At 43.1% G+C, this 21,026-nt stretch overlaps 1 protein-coding gene across 1 annotated transcript; it reads right to left on the reverse strand.

Annotated features, from left to right (window-relative positions):
- Nucleotides 1–528: 528 nt before the first annotated feature.
- On the reverse strand, nt 529–19,991 carry LOC120037640 (selenide, water dikinase 3-like). The gene is made up of 8 exons (XM_038983639.1): nt 19,565–19,991; nt 16,962–17,065; nt 16,585–16,692; nt 5,786–5,940; nt 5,483–5,573; nt 4,892–4,991; nt 4,375–4,587; nt 529–1,335 (listed from the first exon to the last, which is right to left on the reverse strand). Exons 2-8 carry the CDS (start codon nt 17,055–17,057, stop codon nt 1,103–1,105), a joined length of 996 nt encoding a protein of 331 aa, XP_038839567.1. The 5' UTR covers nt 17,058–17,065; nt 19,565–19,991; the 3' UTR covers nt 529–1,102.
- Between the last annotated feature and the right edge of the window lie 1,035 nt (nt 19,992–21,026).

The following is a 21,026-nucleotide window of genomic DNA, read 5'->3' on the forward strand; positions in this document are numbered from 1 at the left end:
ACAGTCCACAGTCGCATTATTGTGTGCATTTAACCGACAAGAAGCTGCAATGTGGGGAGTCGTTAGGTGGCTTGTTTCAACTTAATGATACCATGTCTGGTTTTGACTGATGTCAACATGTCTATTACTAATATGGCTAATTTTCGCTAGCTAGCTAACCAACAAAATTAACAATAAAGTAATTTTTAAATCAACTTCCATTGTCCTCCAACAGTTGCTGCTATTCTCATTGTATTTGCGTCTCTGTTCAGATTGGTTGGAAAGCGAGGCAGGCTGAAGTAGCCAGCGACAGACGGATCTTTTTCTCTCGGGTTAGAACACGGTGCCATAATAGCAGACACTTTTATCCAAAGCAGTCATGCATACAGTACATCTTATGGATGGCCGCATGCGCCATGCTCAACCAACTGATATACAGAGGACCAATAATCTAATGTATTCCACTACTAATCATTCTGTACCCCACTGTCCTAAAAAAATACATTCATTTTAAATCACACACACAGGAAGTACCAAAGAGACAGTACAGAGAGTTGATGATCGGTTTATTGATTGTGAATTCTCCAGAAACACACAGCCAATGGCTGGAACCCAGCACACGAGCCCCACCCCCTTCCTGAGACAGACATCCACTCCGCCTGGCCCCATTGGCTGAGGTTTGGAAGGCGGAGCTTCATAAACAGGTAGGGGGGGCTTTGAGCTGAGCAGCCAGTCAGCTGGCAGAGGACATACCGGACGACCCCATTGGTCCAGAGAGAGCTGCTCAACCCTGCCTCTGAACCAATGGGTGGAGCCATACATCCTGATAGACAAGCCAAATATCCAATAGAAACACAATAAATAGACATTTTTTTCCAACTACTCCCACAATGGCAAAAGTTTCACCAGAAGAATGTTCTGACCCACACTCTAAAATCACATACACAACTTGATCTATTTCCCATTCACTGATTGGAGGGAAAACTGTTGGAATGTTAATTTAATTTAAAAGAGGAACCATTTGGAGTGTTGTCCATTCCCACTCCATGTTCGGTGTTTTGGCATGTAGCTCCTGTGGCTAAACAGGGGGAAGAGATGGACAGCAACACGTAAGAGGGAGAGTCTATGACAGCGTATCGCCAGGAGCTGGACTAGTAGAGCTGCTGTTCTCCTGATTGGCTGCAGCGGTCCCTCTGGGCTGGACTTCGATGATGCGTGGTTTGTCGATGATGCGAGCGCCGCGTTCTCCTTTCTCCACGATGCCGATGATCCAGGCTCCACCCCCAGACCCCTGACCCTTCACCTCCGCACAGAACCGAGCCGCCTGCTCTCTGGGCAGACTTACTAGAAGGCCACCTACAGGATGAACCAGAAATAACGTATCTTAACTTTTATTGTAAATAAGAATAAAATGTTCCTAAATACTTCAACATGATTAAAGATAACCCTGAATTAATTGTGAATAATGATGAGTGAATAAGCTACAGAGCACAAATATCATACCCCCAAGACATGGTAACCTCTCACCATTACAATAACAGGGGAGGTTAGCATTTTATATCATACCCCCAAGACATGCTAACCTCTCACCATTACAATAACAGGGGAGGTTAGCATTTTATATCATACCCCCAAGACATGCTAACCTCTCACCATTACAATAACAGGGGAGGTTAGCATTTTATATCATAATCAATTTTAGAATAAGGCTGTAACGTCACAAAATGTGGAAAAAGTCAAACTTTCCGAAGGCACTGTATATATCGACCAGCCGTAACTCAACAGTTTGCTGTGTGTATCAAAAATGGTCCACCACCCAAAGAACATCCAGCAAACTAGACACAACTGTGGGAAGTCTACATGGGCCAGAATCCCTGTTTTGTACACTCAATGTATGCATGTGTAAATGTATGCATGTGTATGTAGTGAGCCATAAGGGGAAGTGAACATCTACCACCCCACTATCAGCAATATTTGCCTTATACACATTTTGATCTGAAACCACTAATTAGTCATTTTTTGCAGATTAAAAAAGCTCTTAACATTAGTAATGTATCAATATTTATCTTTTAACATTTTTTTTTTTACAATTAATATAACATAGCACAACTTTGGATTTCACCCCATCTCATAATCGAACATTAAAAACTTTAAAAAGAAAAGAGGCCGATGCAACAGATCATAACATTAAGGCTTAAAATGTTGAAGTATAATTTCACTTTAAGTGCAGTACAAGGCAGTAGGCAAATGTTCGTTCCATAAAGACATGGACGGGAAAACTCCGTTTCCAAAACCGCACTGCACATGCAAGCGTGACAGATAGGAAAATATCCATTAGAAAGGTAGAGATCTAAAGATGCAACAACTAGCATGGGATGCTAATATGACTAGGATTATCATCAACTAGCATGGGATGCTAATATGACTAGGATTATCATCAACTAGCATGGGATGCTAATATGACTAGGATTATCATCAACTAGCATGGGATGCTAATATGACTAGGATTATCATCAACTAGCATGGGTTGCTAATATGACTAGGATCATCAACAACTAGCATGGGATGCTAATATGACTAGGATTATCAACAACTAGCATGGATTGCTAATATGACTAGGATTATCAACAACTAGCATGGGATGCTAATATGACTAGGATTATCATCAACTAGCATGGGATGCTAATATGACTAGGATTATCAACAACTAGCATGGGATGCTAATATGACTAGGATTATCAACAACTAGCATGGGATGCTAATATGACTAGGATTATCAACAACTAGCATGGATTGCTAATGTCTAGGACTGAAGTTTGGCTACTGTACAATGAAAGAAAGTTGATTTGAAAACCAACAGAACATGGGAGAAATAGGCTACTTCCTGCATATGGAAGTCTTTACAAAATAATTTTGACTAGGCTACTTTGAAGCAAGGTAAGACATGCCTCATAATATGAAATAAAAACTTTCAGGTTCCAAACAATGAAGTATACATTTTCAAAATGCATACTGCATATTTCAAACGTGTGACATGCTCAAGCCTGCCTACCATTGCATATGTACTTGAATGGCGAATGGGAAGCGCGCTTCAATTACCAGTTGAGAAATAAAAATAGCTATTATTTGTTAAATCGTGGCCATCAAAACACGCGATTGCAGTTAGAATTGTTGAGCATTGATTGGGCACGTTGATTAAAGCACGTTTCGTTCCCGCAGCAACGAAAGAGCCGTTTGAGGAGCTGTAGCAACAGCTGTAGCTGTAGCAACAGTATGTTGTGTGCTGAATAAGATAGGCTACATAACCACTAACGAAAATACGCACCAATTTAATTACACAAAGTTATGCAAATTAACCTATATACATAAGCATGACAAGTCAAATGTATAGGGTCCCTATACACTGACCAACACTTTGGTTCCTACCTTGTCACAATAGTGCCTCCATAGACACCCTACTAGTATTCTAATTCCTATGAACGCCTCCCTGGCTTTTTCATTCGTTGTCGTGTCAAAAACTGTTTTCAAAGTGCCCAGTATTACATTCTGACTATAGAATAATCATTCTATTTCCATGATTCCAACAATTCACTCGTGTTTTGATCTAATTGCAATATTTGGTCAAAATTTAGGCCTAGATACTTTTGCCCACACTGTGCAGCCCTTACGTGGCAGTGTAGAAATCTCAAATTAGAAACCTTTGGTTGAAGTTTGATTAAACAGTATAAAAACAGGCCTCCCAAGTGCATCGCAGTGCTCTGTCGCAGCCGGCCGCGACCGGGAGACCCATGGGGCGGCGCACAATTGGCCCAGCGTCGTCCGGGTTAGGGGAGGGTTTGGCAGGCAGGGATGTCCTTGTCCCATCACGCACTAGCGACTCCTGTGGCGGGCCGGGTGCAGTGCACGCTGACACGGTCGCCAGGTGCACGGTGTTTCCTCCGACACATTGGTGCGGCTGGCTTCCCGGGTTAAGTGGGCATCGTGTCAAGAAGCAGTGCGGCTTGGTTGGGTTGTGTTTCGGAGGACGCACGGCTCTCGACCTTCGCCTCTCCCGAGTCCGTACGGGAGTTGCAGCGAGGAGACAAGACTGTAACTACCAATTGGATACCAGGAAACCGGGGAGAAAAAACGGGGTAAATAAATGAATAAAAACAGTATGAAACCATCAGAATAGAGAAAGACCCAATGAAATCACTTCGAATGCGTGTTGATACCCTGGGATCACTCACTATTCATAAAGCACCCTGGGATCACTCACTATTCATAAAGCACCCTGGGATCACTCACTATTCATAAAGCAAATTAATAACTTTGATTACTCAAAAACATAAAATAACGTCAAAAGTGAAACATATTGTGAGATGATATTTTGGTCACATCGGCCTCGTCGCCTACCAGAAGTCTCCGAGGACGTCCCCCCCAGCAGGTTGAAGATGTTTCCATAGGCCTTGCTGATGGCGGCCATCTTGGCAATGATGGGGAGGTTGTGGATGACGAAGGCTACCTCAGCACGTTGCATCGTCGCTAGGTTACGGGCGTGCCCTAGCAACCCGAACCCAGTCACGTCTGTTGCAGCGTGGGCCTGGAACCTGTGCATGAGGCCTGCCGCTGTGATCGTACACAAACACACAATGGGTTGTTACATACTAGGTTGTTGTGTGTTATGTTAATGTGTGTGTGTGTGTGTGTGTGTGTGTGTGTGTCGGGGGGGGGTACCTAGTCAGTTGTACAACTGATTGTATTCAACTGAAATGTGTCTTCCACATTTAACCCAACCCCTCTGAATCAGAGAGGTGCGGGGGGGGGGTTGCCTTAATTGATGGCTTGGGGATTCGAACCAGCGACCTTCCGGTTACTGGCCCAATGCGCTTAAATCGCTAGGCTACCTGTTATATTAGTGTGTGTGTGTTACCTGTGCGGTTGAGTGTTGCCATGGAGAACATGGCTTCCTGGTAGGCCTGCTCCACTTCCTCCTTAGAGACCACTAGCTTGATCTTATTCCACCTCTCTGGCTGTGCGCACACACACACACACACACACACACACACACACACACACACACACACACACACACACACACACACACACACACACACACACACACACACACACACACACACACACACACACACACACACACACACACACACACACACACACACACACACGAAAAAGAGAGGAGTAGGGATCGAAAGAGGAAGAATAGAGATTATTTACCTTTTTCAATGAGACATCCTAATTGTTGGACACCACAGAAACATCTAAAGAAGCCTCTGACTTCTCCGGAGAGAAAGACAAGAGACAGACCAGGATGCTAGAATATCACCTACCTGGTCCAGCCACCAGACAGATATTCTAGCATACTGGTCTGTCTATCACCAACTTGGTCCAGCCACCAGATAGACAGCAGTATGGTACAGTACCTGGTCCAGCCACCAGATAGACAGCAGTATGGTACAGTACCTGGTCCAGCCACCAGATAGACAGCAGTATGGTACCGTACCTGGTCCAGCCACTGGTGAGCGTTGACAGCTACCTGGGTTCCTAGAGGCTTGGTCAGCACCAACACGTCCCCCGGTACTGCACTGTCTGGCCTACACACACATAGTAAGATACAGTATTGATACCAGGAAACTCCATTAGAATTGATCCTGTTTGGCCCGACTCTCTAACATCAAGGCTACCAACAAGAACTGATAACACACTGATAACACACTGATAACACACTGATAACACACTGATAACACACTGATAACACACTGATAACACACTGATCCCCGTCTGAACAGAACACTCCCTCTCTTACATGATGAACTCGTTGGGTTGGCAGACGACCGAGGCCACGCCCCCTATGATGATCCAGGGGTTGACCACCGTCTGGCCGCCCGTCACCGAAGTCCCGCCCTCCTCCGCCGCGTCACGGAAACCACGGATCATCAGGGGCATGACACGCTCACGGTCCTGCACACACACACCACACACACACACACACAACACACACACACACACAGTTATCGTTTCATCACGGCCAACTGGCTCCCAGTTCTGCAAGTTACAACTGACTAGGCATAACTCCAGGAACACATGCGCGTCACACAGCAGTGCCCCAGAGAGGTTGCGTCACATGGAAGTCCGTCTAAAGTCTGATATTTGTAGATTAGTGGGTTGATGAACTAACAGGCCGTTGTTCAGAAGCCACACCAGTCACCCTGCTACACACACAGAGCATCAGGTTCAAAACTCATCTTATTGGTCACATACACATGTTTAGTAGATGTTATTGTGGGTGTAGTAAAATACTTGTGTTCCTAGCTCCAACAGTGCAGTAGTATCTAACTAAATGCTTGTGTTCCTAGCTCCAACAGTGCAGTAGTATCTAACTAAATGCTTGTGTTCCTGGCTCCAACAGTGCAGTAGTATCTAACTAAATGCTTGTGTTCCTGGCTCCAACAGTGCAGTAGTATCTAACTAAATGCTTGTGTTCCTGGCTCCAACAGTGCAGTAGTATCTAACTAAATGCTTGTGTTCCTGGCTCCAACAGTGCAGTAGTATCTAACTAAATGCTTGTGTTCCTAGCTCCAACAGTGCAGTAGTATCTAACTAAATGCTTGTGTTCCTAGCTCCAACAGTGCAGTAATATCTAACTAAATGCTTGTGTTCCTAGCTCCAACAGTGCAGTAGTATCTAACTAAATGCTTGTGTTCCTAGCTCCAACAGTGCAGTAATATCTAACTAAATGCTTGTGTTCCTAGCTCCAACAGTGCAGTAATATCTAACTAAATGCTTGTGTTCCTAGCTCCAACAGTGCAGTAGTATCTAACTAAATGCTTGTGTTCCTAGCTCCAACAGTGCAGTAGTATCTAACTAAATGCTTGTGTTTCTAGCTCCAACAGTGCAGTAGTATCTAACTAAATGCTTGTGTTTCTAGCTCCAACAGTGCAGTAATATCTAACTAAATGCTTGTGTTCCTAGCTCCAACAGTGCAGTAATATCTAACTAAATGCTTGTGTTCCTAGCTCCAACAGTGCAGTAATATCTAACTAAATGCTTGTGTTCCTAGCTCCAACAGTGCAGTAGTATCTAACTAAATGCTTGTGTTCCTAGCTCCAACAGTGCAGTAGTATCTAACTAAATGCTTGTGTTCCTAGCTCCAACAGTGCAGTAATATCTAACTAAATGCTTGTGTTCCTAGCTCCAACAGTGCAGTAATATCTAACTAAATGCTTGTGTTCCTAGCTCCAACAGTGCAGTAGTGTCTAACTAAATGCTTGTGTTTCTAGCTCCAACAGTGCAGTAGTATCTAACTAAATGCTTGTGTTTCTAGCTCCAACAGTGCAGTAGTATCTAACTAAATGCTTGTGTTCCTAGCTCCAACAGTAGTATCTAACTAAATGCTTGTGTTTCTAGCTCCAACAGTAGTATCTAACTAAATGCTTGTGTTTCTAGCTCCAACAGTAGTATCTAACTAAATGCTTGTGTTTCTAGCTCCAACAGTGCAGTAGTATCTAACTAAATGCTTGTGTTCCTAGCTCCAACAGTGCAGTAATATCTAACTAAATGCTTGTGTTCCTAGCTCCAACAGTGCAGTAGTGTCTAACTAAATGCTTGTGTTTCTAGCTCCAACAGTGCAGTAGTATCTAACTAAATGCTTGTGTTTCTAGCTCCAACAGTAGTATCTAACTAAATGCTTGTGTTCCTAGCTCCAACAGTGCAGTAGTATCTAATTAAATGCTTGTGTTCCCAGCTCCAACAGTGCAGTAATATCTAACTAAATGCTTGTGTTCCTAGCTCCAACAGTGCAGTAGTATCTAACTAAATGCTTGTGTTTCTAGCTCCAACAGTGCAGTAGTATCTAACTAAATGCTTGTGTTTCTAGCTCCAACAGTGCAGTAATATCTAACTAAATGCTGGTGTTCCTAGCTCCAACAGTGCAGTAGTATCTAACTAAATGCTTGTGTTCCTAGCTCCAACAGTGCAGTAGTATCTAACTAAATGCTTGTGTTCCTAGCTCCAACAGTGCAGTAGTATCTAACTAAATGCTTGTGTTCCTAGCTCCAGCAGTGCAGTAGTATCTAACTAAACGCTTGTGTTCCTAGCTCCAACAGTGCAGTAGTATCTAACTAAATGCTTGTGTTCCTAGCTCCAACAGTGCAGTAGTATCTAACTAAACGCTTGTGTTCCTAGCTCCAACAGTGCAGTAATATCTAACTAAATGCTTGTGTTCCTAGCTCCAACAGTGCAGTAGTATCTAACTAAATGCTTGTGTTTCTAGCTCCAACAGTGCAGTAGTATTTAACTAAATGCTTGTGTTCCTAGCTCCAACAGTGCAGTAGTATTTAACTAAATGCTTGTGTTCCTAGCTCCAACAGTGCAGTAGTATCTAACTAAATGCTTGTGTTTCTAGCTCCAACAGTGCAGTAGTATCTAACTAAATGCTTGTGTTCCTAGCTCCAACAGTGCAGTAGTATCTAACTAAATGCTTGTGTTTCTAGCTCCAACAGTAGTATCTAACTAAATGCTTGTGTTTCTAGCTCCAACAGTAGTATCTAACTAAATGCTTGTGTTTCTAGCTCCAACAGTGCAGTAGTATCTAACTAAATGCTTGTGTTCCTAGCTCCAACAGTGCAGTAGTATCTAACTAAATGCTTGTGTTCCTAGCTCCAACAGTGCAGTAATATCTAACTAAATGCTTGTGTTCCTAGCTCCAACAGTGCAGTAATATCTAACTAAATGCTTGTGTTCCTAGCTCCAACAGTGCAGTAGTATCTAACTAAATGCTTGTGTTCCTAGCTCCAACAGTGCAGTAGTATCTAACTAAATGCTTGTGTTCCTAGCTCCAACAGTGCAGTAATATCTAACTAAATGCTTGTGTTCCTAGCTCCAACAGTGCAGTAGTATCTAGATAAATGCTTGTGTTTCTAGCTCCAACAGTGCAGTAGTATTTAACTAAATGCTTGTGTTCCTAGCTCCAACAGTGCAGTAGTATCTAACTAAATGCTTGTGTTTCTAGCTCCAACAGTAGTATCTAACTAAATGCTTGTGTTCCTAGCTCCAACAGTGCAGTAGTATCTAATTAAATGCTTGTGTTCCCAGCTCCAACAGTGCAGTAATATCTAACTAAATGCTTGTGTTCCTAGCTCCAACAGTGCAGTAGTATCTAACTAAATGCTTGTGTTCCTAGCTCCAACAGTGCAGTAGTATCTAACTAAATGCTTGTGTTCCTAGCTCCAACAGTGCAGTAATATCTAACTAAATGCTTGTGTTCCTAGCTCCAACAGTGCAGTAGTATCTAACTAAATGCTTGTGTTTCTAGCTCCAACAGTGCAGTAGTATCTAACTAAATGCTTGTGTTTCTAGCTCCAACAGTGCAGTAGTATCTAACTAAATGCTTGTGTTTCTAGCTCCAACAGTGCAGTAGTATCTAACTAAATGCTTGTGTTTCTAGCTCCAACAGTGCAGTAGTATCTAACTAAATGCTTGTGTTTCTAGCTCCAACAGTGCAGTAATATCTAACTAAATGCTTGTGTTCCTAGCTCCAACAGTGCAGTAATATCTAACTAAATGCTTGTGTTCCTAGCTCCAACAGTGCAGTAATATCTAACTAAATGCTTGTGTTCCTAGCTCCAACAGTGCAGTAGTATCTAACTAAATGCTTGTGTTTCTAGCTCCAACAGTGCAGTAGTATCTAACTAAATGCTTGTGTTTCTAGCTCCAACAGTGCAGTAATATCTAACTAAATGCTTGTGTTCCTAGCTCCAACAGTGCAGTAGTATCTAACTAAATGCTTGTGTTCCTAGCTCCAACAGTGCAGTAGTATCTAACTAAATGCTTGTGTTCCTAGCTCCAACAGTGCAGTAATATCTAACAATTCACAACAATACACACACATCTAAAAGTAAAAGAATGGAATTGAGAAATATATAAATATTAGGACGAGCAATGTTGAAGTCCGGAGTGTGTGTACACACCCACACACACATACAGTAGCAACACAAATCATGGTACAAACATTATTGGGCAGAGACAACAGCACAAAGGGCAAGAAGGTGGAGACAACAATTAGGGTTGCAAATTACTGGAATGTTTCCATGGGAAGTTAAGCCCTGGAATTTGGGGAACTTTGCTTAAATTCATCAACAAAGTTAGCTTATAACAGTGAACTTTTTTTGTGCGATACATATAAGGCAATTCTAGGTCTTGTGGCATATTTTGGTTAAACTATCCCCAATTCAATGGAATTGTAACCCTCTGCATGCACAGTGCATTCTTCCATCACATGTACAGCTGATTCTGGGGCGGCAGGTAGCCTAGTGGTTAGAGCGTTGGATTAGTAACCGAAAGGTTGCTGGATCGAATCCCCGAGCTGACAAGGTAAAAATCTGTCGCTCTGCCCCTGAACAAGGCAGTTCCTCGGTAGGCCGTCATTGTAAATAAGAACTTGTTCTTAACCGACTTGCCTATACAAAAATACAAATTCAATTCTAAAGATGAAAGGTGAATATATTATTAGACATACATGTTTTTTAAACTAGTAAATAGTAGCCTGCAGCAAAGTGTGTTTAAATCATTTCTAACTTGTTAACAATTTCTTATAGTTAGTTTGCTACCATGTGGGTTTTAGCTTGCTTAAGCCTGCTAACTGAGGAGTGTTAATTCACCTGTTTCCATACATTTCATTTTAAAACATTCTTACAAAAGGAGTTGCTTAACTATTTATCTGTACATTGAACTGTATTTGATTTTTTTTACAATTTTTTCCCTAATCTTTACAGGAAAATGCCACGGGCGCTATCTGATGTGTGGAAACATTTCACTGCAGCTAATGTAGAAGGAAAAGCTGTGTACATTTGTAAATACTCTGCCAAATCATATGTGAAGTATACAACAAAGATACAAAATCATCTGGCCAAGTCCATAAAGTTCCCGCAGCGCTCACAACAAGCAACCTCTGACAAAAGTCCCTCTACTTCTATTTGAGGTGAAAATGTATGAATCAGACACCTTATCGATAGCAACAGCTCACGGTCCCCCTGGAATCCAAAGTGGTTTTGACTCAATGGAGAAACGTAGTCAGAGAAATGCTGATGAATGTCTTGCTCGAGCTGTGTACGCAACTGGTTCACCTCTGATGCTCACAGGCAATGTGCATTGGAAGAGATTTCTGAATGTTCTTCTCCCAGCAGACACCCCTCCAACCAGACATGCTTTATCTACTCATTTGCTGGATGCAAAGTTTGACCAGTTCAAGTGAAGGTCAAGCAAATCATAGAGAAAGCAAGACTATATTGCAATAATCTCGGATGGGTGGTCAAATGTTGGTGGGAAAGGAATAATTAACTACATAATCTCCACCCCTCAACCAGTATTCTACAAGAGCACAGACACAAAGGACAACAGACACACCGGTCTCTACATTGCAGATGAGCTGAAGGCAGTCATCAATGACCTTGGACCACAGAAGATACTTGGACCACAGAAGGTATTTGCACTGGTGACAGACAATGCTGCGAACATGACGGCTGCTTGGTCTAAAGTGGAGGAGTCCTACCCTCACATCACACCCATTGGCTGTGCTGCTCATGCATTGAATCTGCTCCTCAGGGACATCATGGCACTGAAAACAATGGATACACTACTAGAGAGCCAAGGAAATGGTTATGTATGTGAAGGGTCATCAAGTTACAGCAGCAATCTACCTCACCAAGCAAAGTGAGAAGAATAAGAGCACCACATTGAAGCTGCCCAGCAACACCCGTCGGGGTGATGTTGACATCATGTTTGACAGTCTCCTGGAGGGGAAGGAGTCTCACCAAGAAATGGCCATATCACATTCTGCCGATATGGACAGCCCCATCAAGAGGATCCTCCTGGATGATGTATTTTGGGAGAGAGTGGTAAGCAGCCTGAAACGTATAGCAGTAGCCATTGCACGGATTGAGGGAGACAATGCCATCCTGTCTGATGTTCAGACTCTGCTTGCAGATGTAAGAGAAGAAATCCGTACTGCCCTGCCCACTTCACTGTTTCTCCAAGCAGAGGAAACTGCCGTTCTGAAATACATCAAAAAGCGTGAAGACTTCTGCCTGAAGCCCATACACGCCACAGCGTACATGTTGGACCACAAGTATGCTGGCAGGAGCATCCTGTCTGGTGCAGAGATCAACAAGGCCTATGGTGTCATCACTACCGTGTCTCGCCACCTTGGCCTGGATGAGGGCAAGGTTCTTGGCAGTCTGGCGAAGTTCCAAGCAAGGGCTTTGGGATGGAGATGCAATATGGCAGTCGTGCAAAACACAGAGTGGCAAGAAACAGTTTGTGAACCCTTTGGAATTACCTGGATTTCTGCATAAACTGGTCATCACATTTAATCTGATCTACATCTAAGTCACAACAGACAAACATGTGTGCTTAAACCAATAAACACACAAATTGTATTTGTCTATATTGAATACATCCATTAAACATTCACAGTGTAGGTTGGAAAAAGTATGTGAACCCCTAGGCTAATAACTTCTCCAAAAGCTAATTGGAGTCAGGGGTCAGCTAACCTGAGTCGAATCAATGAGACGAGATTGGCGATGTTGGTTAGAGCTGACCTGCCCTATTAAAAAAATTGTGAGTTTCCTATTCACATGAAGCATTGCCTGATGTGAACCACGCCTCGAACAAAACAGATCTCAGAAGACCTAAGATTAAGAAATGTTGACTTGCATAAAGCTGGAAAGGGTTACAAAAGTATCTCTAAAAGCATTGATGTTCATCAGTCCACGGTCCCAGAGAGAATACTATAGACATCAAGAAAGCCAGTCAGTTGATTATTGACACGTTTTTCCAACACTTTTGATAAACAGGGTAAATTAGAAATAGGCCATTAACAGTTAGGATCAGATTGATCTCCCCCTTTAAATAAAGGAGGCACCATGGCTGCCTTCCAAGCAATGGGAACCTCCCCAGAGAGGAGAGACAGGTTAAAGGTCAGAGATAGGCGTGGCGATGATAGGAGCAGCAACCTTAAAGAAGAAAGGGTCTAAACCATCTGACCCAGATGTTTTTTAGGGGTCAAGTTTCAGGAGCTCCTTTAGCACCTCGGACTCAGTGACCGCCTGCAGGGAGAAACTTTGTAGCAGGGCAGGGGGAAAAAGAGGGAGAAGCATCGGGGCTATTCGCATTAGAAGGGGTGGGAGATGAGGAAATGTTGGACGGGCAAGGAGGCATGGCTGAGTCAAATAGGAATCCTGACTTAATGACGTGGTGATTAAAGAGCTCAGCCATGTGCTTCTTGTCAGTAACAACCACATCATCAACATTAAGGGACATGGGCAGCTGTGGAGGAGGAGGGTTTATTCTCCAGGTCTTTAACCGTTTTCCAGAACTTCTTGGGGTGAGACCCACAGAGAGAGAACTGCTCCTTTAACTAACTTTGGCCTTCCGGATAGCCTGAGTGCACTGATTTCTCATTTGCCTGAACGAGAGCCAGTCAGCCTGAGTATGTGTGTGCCGAGCCTTTCGCCAAATTGAATTCTTGAGGTGGAGTAACTCTGCCAGTGTCACGGTCAAACCAGGGGCTGAACCTGTTTTTAATTCTCATGTTCTTTATGGGGGCGTGTTTGTTAACAATACCACTGAAAATATCAAAAAAGAAGGTCCAAGCGTCTTCAACAGAGGGGATCAAGCTGATTCTATACCATGTTACAGAGGGGATGAAGCTGATTCTATACCATGTTACAGAGGGGATGAAGCTGATTCTATACCATGTTACAGAGGGGATGAAGCTGATTCTATACCATGTTACAGAGGGGATGAAGCTGATTCTATACCATGTTACAGAGGGGATGAAGCTGATTCTATACCATGTTACAGAGGGGATGAAGCTGATTCTATACCATGTTACAGAGGGGATGAAGCTGATTCTATACCATGTTACAGAGGGGATGAAGCTGATTCTATACCATGTTACAGAGGGGATGAAGCTGATTCTATACCATGTTACAGAGGGGATGAAGCTGATTCTATACAAGTTACAGAGGGGATGAAGCTGATTCTATACCATGTTACAGAGGGGATGAAGCTGATTCTATACCATGTTACAGAGGGGATGAAGCTGATTCTATACCATGTTACAGAGGGGATGAAGCTGATTCTATACCATGTTACAGAGGGGATGAAGCTGATTCTATACCATGTTACAGAGGGGATGAAGCTGATTCTATACCATGTTACAGAGGGGATGAAGCTGATTCTATACCATGTTACAGAGGGGATGAAGCTGATTCTATACCATGTTACAGAGGGGATGAAGCTGATTCTATACCATGTTACAGAGGGGATGAAGCTGATTCTATACCATGTTACAGAGGGGATGAAGCTGATTCTATACCATGTTACAGAGGGGATGAAGCTGATTCTATACCATGTTACAGAGGGGATGAAGCTGATTCTATACCATGTTACAGAGGGGATGAAGCTGATTCTATACCATGTTACAGAGGGGATGAAGCTGATTCTATACCATGTTACAGAGGGGATGAAGCTGATTCTATACCATGTTACAGAGGGGATGAAGCTGATTCTATACCATGTTACAGAGGGGATGAAGCTGATTCTATACCATGTTACAGAGGGGATGAAGCTGATTCTATACCATGTTACAGAGGGGATCAAGCTGATTCTATACCATGTTACAGAGGGGATCAAGCTGATTCTATACCATGTTACAGAGGGGATCAAGCTGATTCTATACCATGTTACAGAGGGGATCAAGCTGATTCTATACCATGTTACAGAGGGGATCAAGCTGATTCTATACCATGTTACAGAGGAGATCAAGCTGATTCTATACCATGTTACAGAGGGGATCAAGCTGATTCTATACCATGTTACAGAGGGGATCAAGCTGATTCTATACCATGTTACAGAGGGGATCAAGCTGATTCTATACCATGTTACAGAGGGGATCAAGCTGATTCTATACCATTTTACAGATGGGATCAAGCTGATTCTATACCATTTTACAGAGGAGATCAAGCTGATTCTATACCATGTTACAGAGGGGATCAAGCTGATTCTATACCATTTTACAGAGGAGATCAAGCTGATTCTATACCATTTTACAGAGGAGATCAAGCTGATTCTATACCATGTTACAGAGGGGATCAAGCTGATTCTATACCATTTTACAAAGGCCAGTTCATGAAGGAAGGCTTGTTCATTCAAGTTTTTTAGCAAGTGTCTATGACAAATCAGGACAGGTCGTTTCACTGAGCAGCCATTACGAACACAGGCTGTAAAACAGTGATCACTAAGGACATGACAGAAAACACCAGACTGATACCTATCAGGATTATTTGTGAGGATAACATCGAGGAGAGTAGCCTTTTCTGGATGTTTGGAGTCATACCTTGTGGGATTAGTAATAATCTGAGAAAGATTTAGGGAGTCCCATTGCTTTAGGACTTGGTCAGGTGTTTTAAGCATGTCCCTGTTTAGGTCACCAAGCAGGACAAATTCAGACTTGGTGTAAGGGGCCAGGAGAGAGCTTAGGGCGGGTAGGGTACAGGTCGGTGCTGATCCAGGACGATAACACCCAGCAACAGTCAACAAAGAGCTATTTCAAAGCTTAATGCTTAAAACCAGAAAATCTAATTGTTTGGGGACAGACTTAGTGGAGACAACCGAGCACTGAAGGTGATCCTTGGTAAAGATTGACACTCCACCACCTTTGGAAGATTCGTCTTGCGGAAAATGGTTATAACCAGAAAGGTTATGAATGAACCATAATTCCAACTCATGACGTTACTACCCTGCATGAATCCGCAGGTAGCTAACCAACCAAGTTCAATGTTACCTAGCTAACATTAGGCTATAACTAGCCTAGCAAATGGCTCTGAGATACAAATAATAAGATCATACACGAACATTAGTTAGCGAGCCAGCTAACAGTACACTTTAACTTGAAATGAACTTTGTCAAAATAAGAAACGTGTAATGTCTAAAAATGTAGCTAGCTAGACTATCATGGATGGACGCGTCTCCTGTCACGGATGCCATGGTTGCCCTTAGTTTGAAGATGTAATCCGGAGACAGGGGTTTCCTCCATCTCTTTAGCTATCATACTCTAATTCCACTGATTTCAAAACTCGGTCCTCCAGAAATTGGAGAGCAACACTTAAACTTATGCAATTTTACTACGCAATACATATTTTATTTATTGACTTATGGCTAAACCAACTAGGCTCGTAATTTTACAATGTTATTCATATTTACAGACGGCATACAAGTTTGTTATTAAGGCACATGAAAGTTCACATTCGAGAAAGCATTTCTGCCAAAAAACACATTTCGATATTTTTTTTTTTTTAAAGTTCAAACGGCTCTTATAACGTGCAGAAAACACAGGCTTTTACGAGAGCAGAAATCAGTGAAACATATCAGAGCACAAGTCAGAATTGGGACTAGCAACAGTAGATAGGCCAGGGTGTACATGCACATTTCCAGATATCATCAGCAGTAATACAGTCAGGGCACGGCAGAAGACAGGGAGAGCTCTGCAGAGTTGATTTACAACATTAGGATGGCAACAACATCATATTGCACAACAATACCTACCTGCTCAGACATCTTCTGGCTGACACTGAGTAGCATCAGCATGTTGTCACACTCTGTGATGCCCATAGCATAGAGATCACTGAGGACATTAGCACACGCTATCCTTCCCTGGGGGGGGGGGGGGGGGGGGGGGCAAGGAGAGAGAGATGTGGGGAGGGAGAGAGAGAGCGAGAGATGGTGGAGATATGTGGGGAAGGAGAGAGAGAGAGAGAGACATACAATCTTGTAAGGGATGGGTCACCAACTGGCGATTTGACAAGAAAATTAAATGTAAATCACTCATACAGATATGCGTTGGGGCATAAAGCCTGCCCTAAGAAATGTTAGGAGATGAGGCTACAATGGTCAGGGGTTACAGGTCAGGTGTCAGAACTCACCATCATGTAGGGGTCATCCACCAGAGGGTAGAAGAAGTCTGTAGTTTGGACCAATGAGAGGCCTCCATGTCGCAGAGGGACCACACAGGAGTCCATGCCTATACCTTCACACACACACACACACACACACACACACAATTTAACAATATTCATGCTACCATGGTATGCAATGATTGACTGATTGATTTATGAACGGGGATGAAAGTAAGAAAATAAATTCCACAAATTTACTTTTAACAAGGCACACCTGTTAATTGAAATGCATTCCAGGTGACTACCTCGTGAAGCTGGTTGAGAGAATGCCAAGACTGCGCAAAGCTGTCATCAAGGCAAAGGGTGGCTACTTTGAAGAATCTCAAATATAAAATATATATTTTTGGTTACTACATGAATCCATGTGTTATTTCATAGTTTTGATGTCATCACTATTATTCTACAATGTAGAAAATAGTCAAAAATAAAGAAAAATCTGGAATGAGTAGGTGTGTCCAAACTTTTGACTGGTACTGTATGTTGCAAGTGGATGAACATGAGTGGGTAGCCTAATGTTGCAACCTGGTCTCAAAGCATTATATTATTCTGTACAGTAGGGGCGGCAGGTAGCCTAGTGGTTAGAGTGTAGGGGCGGCAGGTAGCCTAGTGGTTAGAGTGTAGAGGCGGCAGGTAGCCTAGTGGTTAGAGTGTAGAGGTGGCAGGTAGTACTGCCTAGTGGTTAGAGTGTAGAGGTGGCAGGTAGCCTAGTGGTTAGAGTGTAGAGGTGGTAGGTAGCCTAGTGGTTAGAGTGTAGAGGTGGTAGGTAGCCTAGTGGTTAGAGTGTAGAGGTGGTAGGTAGCCTAGTGGTCAGAGTGTAGAGGCGGCAGGTAGCCTAGTGGTTAGAGTGTAGAGGCGGCAGGTAGCCTAGTGGTCAGAGTGTAGAGGCGGCAGGTAGCCTAGTGGTTAGAGTGTAGAGGTGGTAGGTAGCCTAGTGGTTAGAGTGTAGAGGTGGTAGGTAGCCTAGTGGTCAGAGTGTAGAGGCGGCAGGTAGCCTAGTGGTTAGAGTGTAGAGGCGGCAGGTAGCCTAGTGGTCAGAGTGTAGAGGCGGCAGGTAGCCTAGTGGTTAGAGTGTAGAGGTGGCAGGTAGCCTAGTGGTTAGTGTAGAGGCGGCAGGTAGCCTAGTGGTTAGAGCGTTGGGCCAGTAACCGAAAGGTTTCTGGATTGAATCCCCAAGCTGACAAGGTAAAAATATGTTGTTCTGTCTCACTGAACAAGGCAGTTAACCCACTGTTCCCCGGTAGTCCGTCATTGTAAATGAGAATTTATTCTTAACTGGCTTGCCTAGTTAAATAAAAGGTTAAATTTAAAAAAATGTAAATCCGAGACACTCCTTTTAGTATGATAAGTAACCAAACCAAACTTAACGTAAGGCAAAAATGAATGTATGGTGGTTGGCTGGATGGGGGGGGGGGGGGCGTATAACGTCTAGCAGCCGTCACGTTATATGCCCACATCAACATCGAATCGCATCATGGACAACTTTAGCTACTTTGCAGCTACTTAGCATGTTAGCTAACCCTTCCACTAACCCTTTAACTTAACTTTAAGCGAGCTAGCTAATGTTAGCCACCTAGCTAGAATTTGTAACATATTGTACATTTTGCAACACATAGCACAAATTGGAATTTGTAACATATCTTACGAAATGGGTCTAGTACAGTATTTCTTAATCCCGAGGACACAAAGGGGTGCACATTTTAGTTGTTGCCTTAGTGCTAAACCTGATTCAAATCATCAAAGCTTGATGATGAGTTAATCATTTGAATTAGCTGTGTAGTGCCAAGGCAAACACAAAACATGCACAGCCTTTGGGTCCCCAGGACCAGGATTAAGAAACACTGGTCTAGGCCATCCACAAACTAATACATACCATACGAAACCGTAACATATCATACTAAATGGAGTGTCTCGGATTTACGTGCAGAATAATACGAAATAATCTGAGACCAAGTTGAGTAAAGGAGCCCTTTGAAGTGATTGATAAAAAGAGTCAAAAAAATCATGACTGGTTGTTTATGCCACAATAAAAATGTAATACATTTTCAAAGTTAAATTACATTTTTATGAATAGTCCCACAGAGATCCTATTGAATTAATAAGGGTTATATATGGAATTCTATGATTAGGCCCATAATTTCTGGAGGTCCAGTACCGGGAAGAAATAGTACTTTCACCCCTGTTTATTAGAACACCGTGGACCTAGCCAACGTTATTCATTTACTAACAGCAGTTAGCTAACATGATGAGTAAGACACCATCAACAGTCAGATATGTGGCCTTGCAGCAGAGATGCTAAGAGATAAGACGCACGGGGACAGCCCTGACTTCAGCTAGCATACATACTGCTAGTTGGCTAGAGAGGGGACTTGTTTGTTAGCTAGCTTATATGGCTGCATTGCTAACTTAGCCACGACATAGTTAGCTAATCAGCTTATGTTAGTTTGCTAATAATAATAAAAACAAGTTAGCTACAATAAATAACTTGAAAACGAATATAATTTTGCTAGCTATGCTAACAAGCTAGCTATGCTAACAAGCTAGCTACCTGTTTGGTATCTAAAGAACCGTACCTAGTCGGGGGCCAGCGGAGGTGTTGTTGGGAGTGAGTTGTCCAAAATCGGTGCCTTGGTCCCCGGTTTCCCCCGGCCGGTGAGGCTCCAGTCCCGCCAGGAGTTTGAGCAGCGTCTCCTGGGGGACCTTGCACCCTCATCCCTTCATATCCGAGAAGCCCGTCAGGCGGAAGCCGGCGTCCAGGCCATGCTCTTCGGGATGGAAAGGCTTGTATCCCGGGGGGAAGCATGCTTCTGTCCCCGCCGAAGCATCAGTCGGTGGGGTGGGAGGAGAGGTAGCTGACATTGCTGGGTAGTTAGCGGTCTGTTTGGAGGATAGCTCGACTAGCTAGCTAGTTCAGATCCCAGCAACAGAGAAGAGAAGAAAGCGTGTGTGTGATGAATAGAAACAAAGATTGTGTATATACTGACAAGATACATGTATCTCCGTCCTACCGATTGGAGTCGTTGTCCACAAATCGGCCCCGCGGGCTGTCTAGCTCCCGCCTATCCTTTCTTTGGATTGGTGGATACGTGTCCTTATTGTAATCCTATTTTGAATAGGGTTGTTGTCGTCACCGCCTGTATTCAAGGTGAGAGCCGCTTTGCTACTAGCCTCATCTCATGAATATGCATAACCATCTCGACGATGCTTGGGTTGTCACGTATCCTACTTATTTCAGTTCAAGAGTAACAGTTTATGCATTACGAAACTTATATTCGATCAAATAAATCTCACTTAGCTATTAAGCAATTCATTTTATTGTTGACCAAATTCGACACTCTCATTGACCTCCATACAAAAACTCCTTGCTTGGTGAGCGAAACAACAACAAAAACGCCACATTGCTGGAGGGAGAGAGATTTTCCGCCGAGTTGGCCTCTCTCGTCCTCTCCCTCTCTGGTAGATATGAATGGAGAGAGTGACGATCGGGGAAGAGGCGTCCTCTGCGTAGTGACATCACTGACACACGCGCGTACGCGCACACATTCAAGACAGCTGGGAACTCGGAAGACACGGACATCAAATTAAATGTTATTGGTCACATACACATGGATAGTAGATGTTTTTGCGAGTGTAGCGAAATGCTTGTGCTTCTAGTTCCGACAGTGCAGTAATATCTAACAAATAATATCTAACAATTCCACAACAACTACCTAATACACACAAATCTAAGTAAAGGAATGGAATTAGAATGTGTATATATATATATATGGATGAGCAATGTCAGAGGGGCATAGGCAAAGATGCAATAGATAGTATAGAATACAGTATATACATTTGAGATGAGTAATGCAAGATATGTAAACCTTGTTAAAGTGGCGTTATTAAAGTGACTAGTGTTGACAGTGTGTTTATTAAGACAACTGGGAATTTGGGAAAACAAGCTCCGACTGGGAAAAATCGTTTTGAACGGTCATCCACCACGGACCTCTCAGTCAAAAACTCTGGGATCAAACTAAAGCTCCAACTGGAAAACCA

Source organism: Salvelinus namaycush, unplaced genomic scaffold (assembly GCF_016432855.1).
Source record: "Salvelinus namaycush isolate Seneca unplaced genomic scaffold, SaNama_1.0 Scaffold1798, whole genome shotgun sequence".
Lineage (NCBI taxonomy): Eukaryota > Metazoa > Chordata > Actinopteri > Salmoniformes > Salmonidae > Salvelinus > Salvelinus namaycush.

What these genes read in the sequence shown, in the direction of transcription:
- LOC120037640 (XM_038983639.1), bottom strand. Translation starts at nt 17,057, where the DNA reads ATGGACTCCTGTGTGGTCCCTCTGCGACATGGAGGCCTCTCATTGGTC. An exon ending in CTCACCAGTGGCTGGACCAG is followed by an intron (nt 4,992 to 5,482) that starts GTACGGTACCAT and finishes GTGTGCGCACAG; the next exon opens with CCAGAGAGGTGGAATAAGAT. An exon ending in GGCAACACTCAACCGCACAG is followed by an intron (nt 4,588 to 4,891) that starts GTAACACACACA and finishes GTACGATCACAG; the next exon opens with CGGCAGGCCTCATGCACAGG.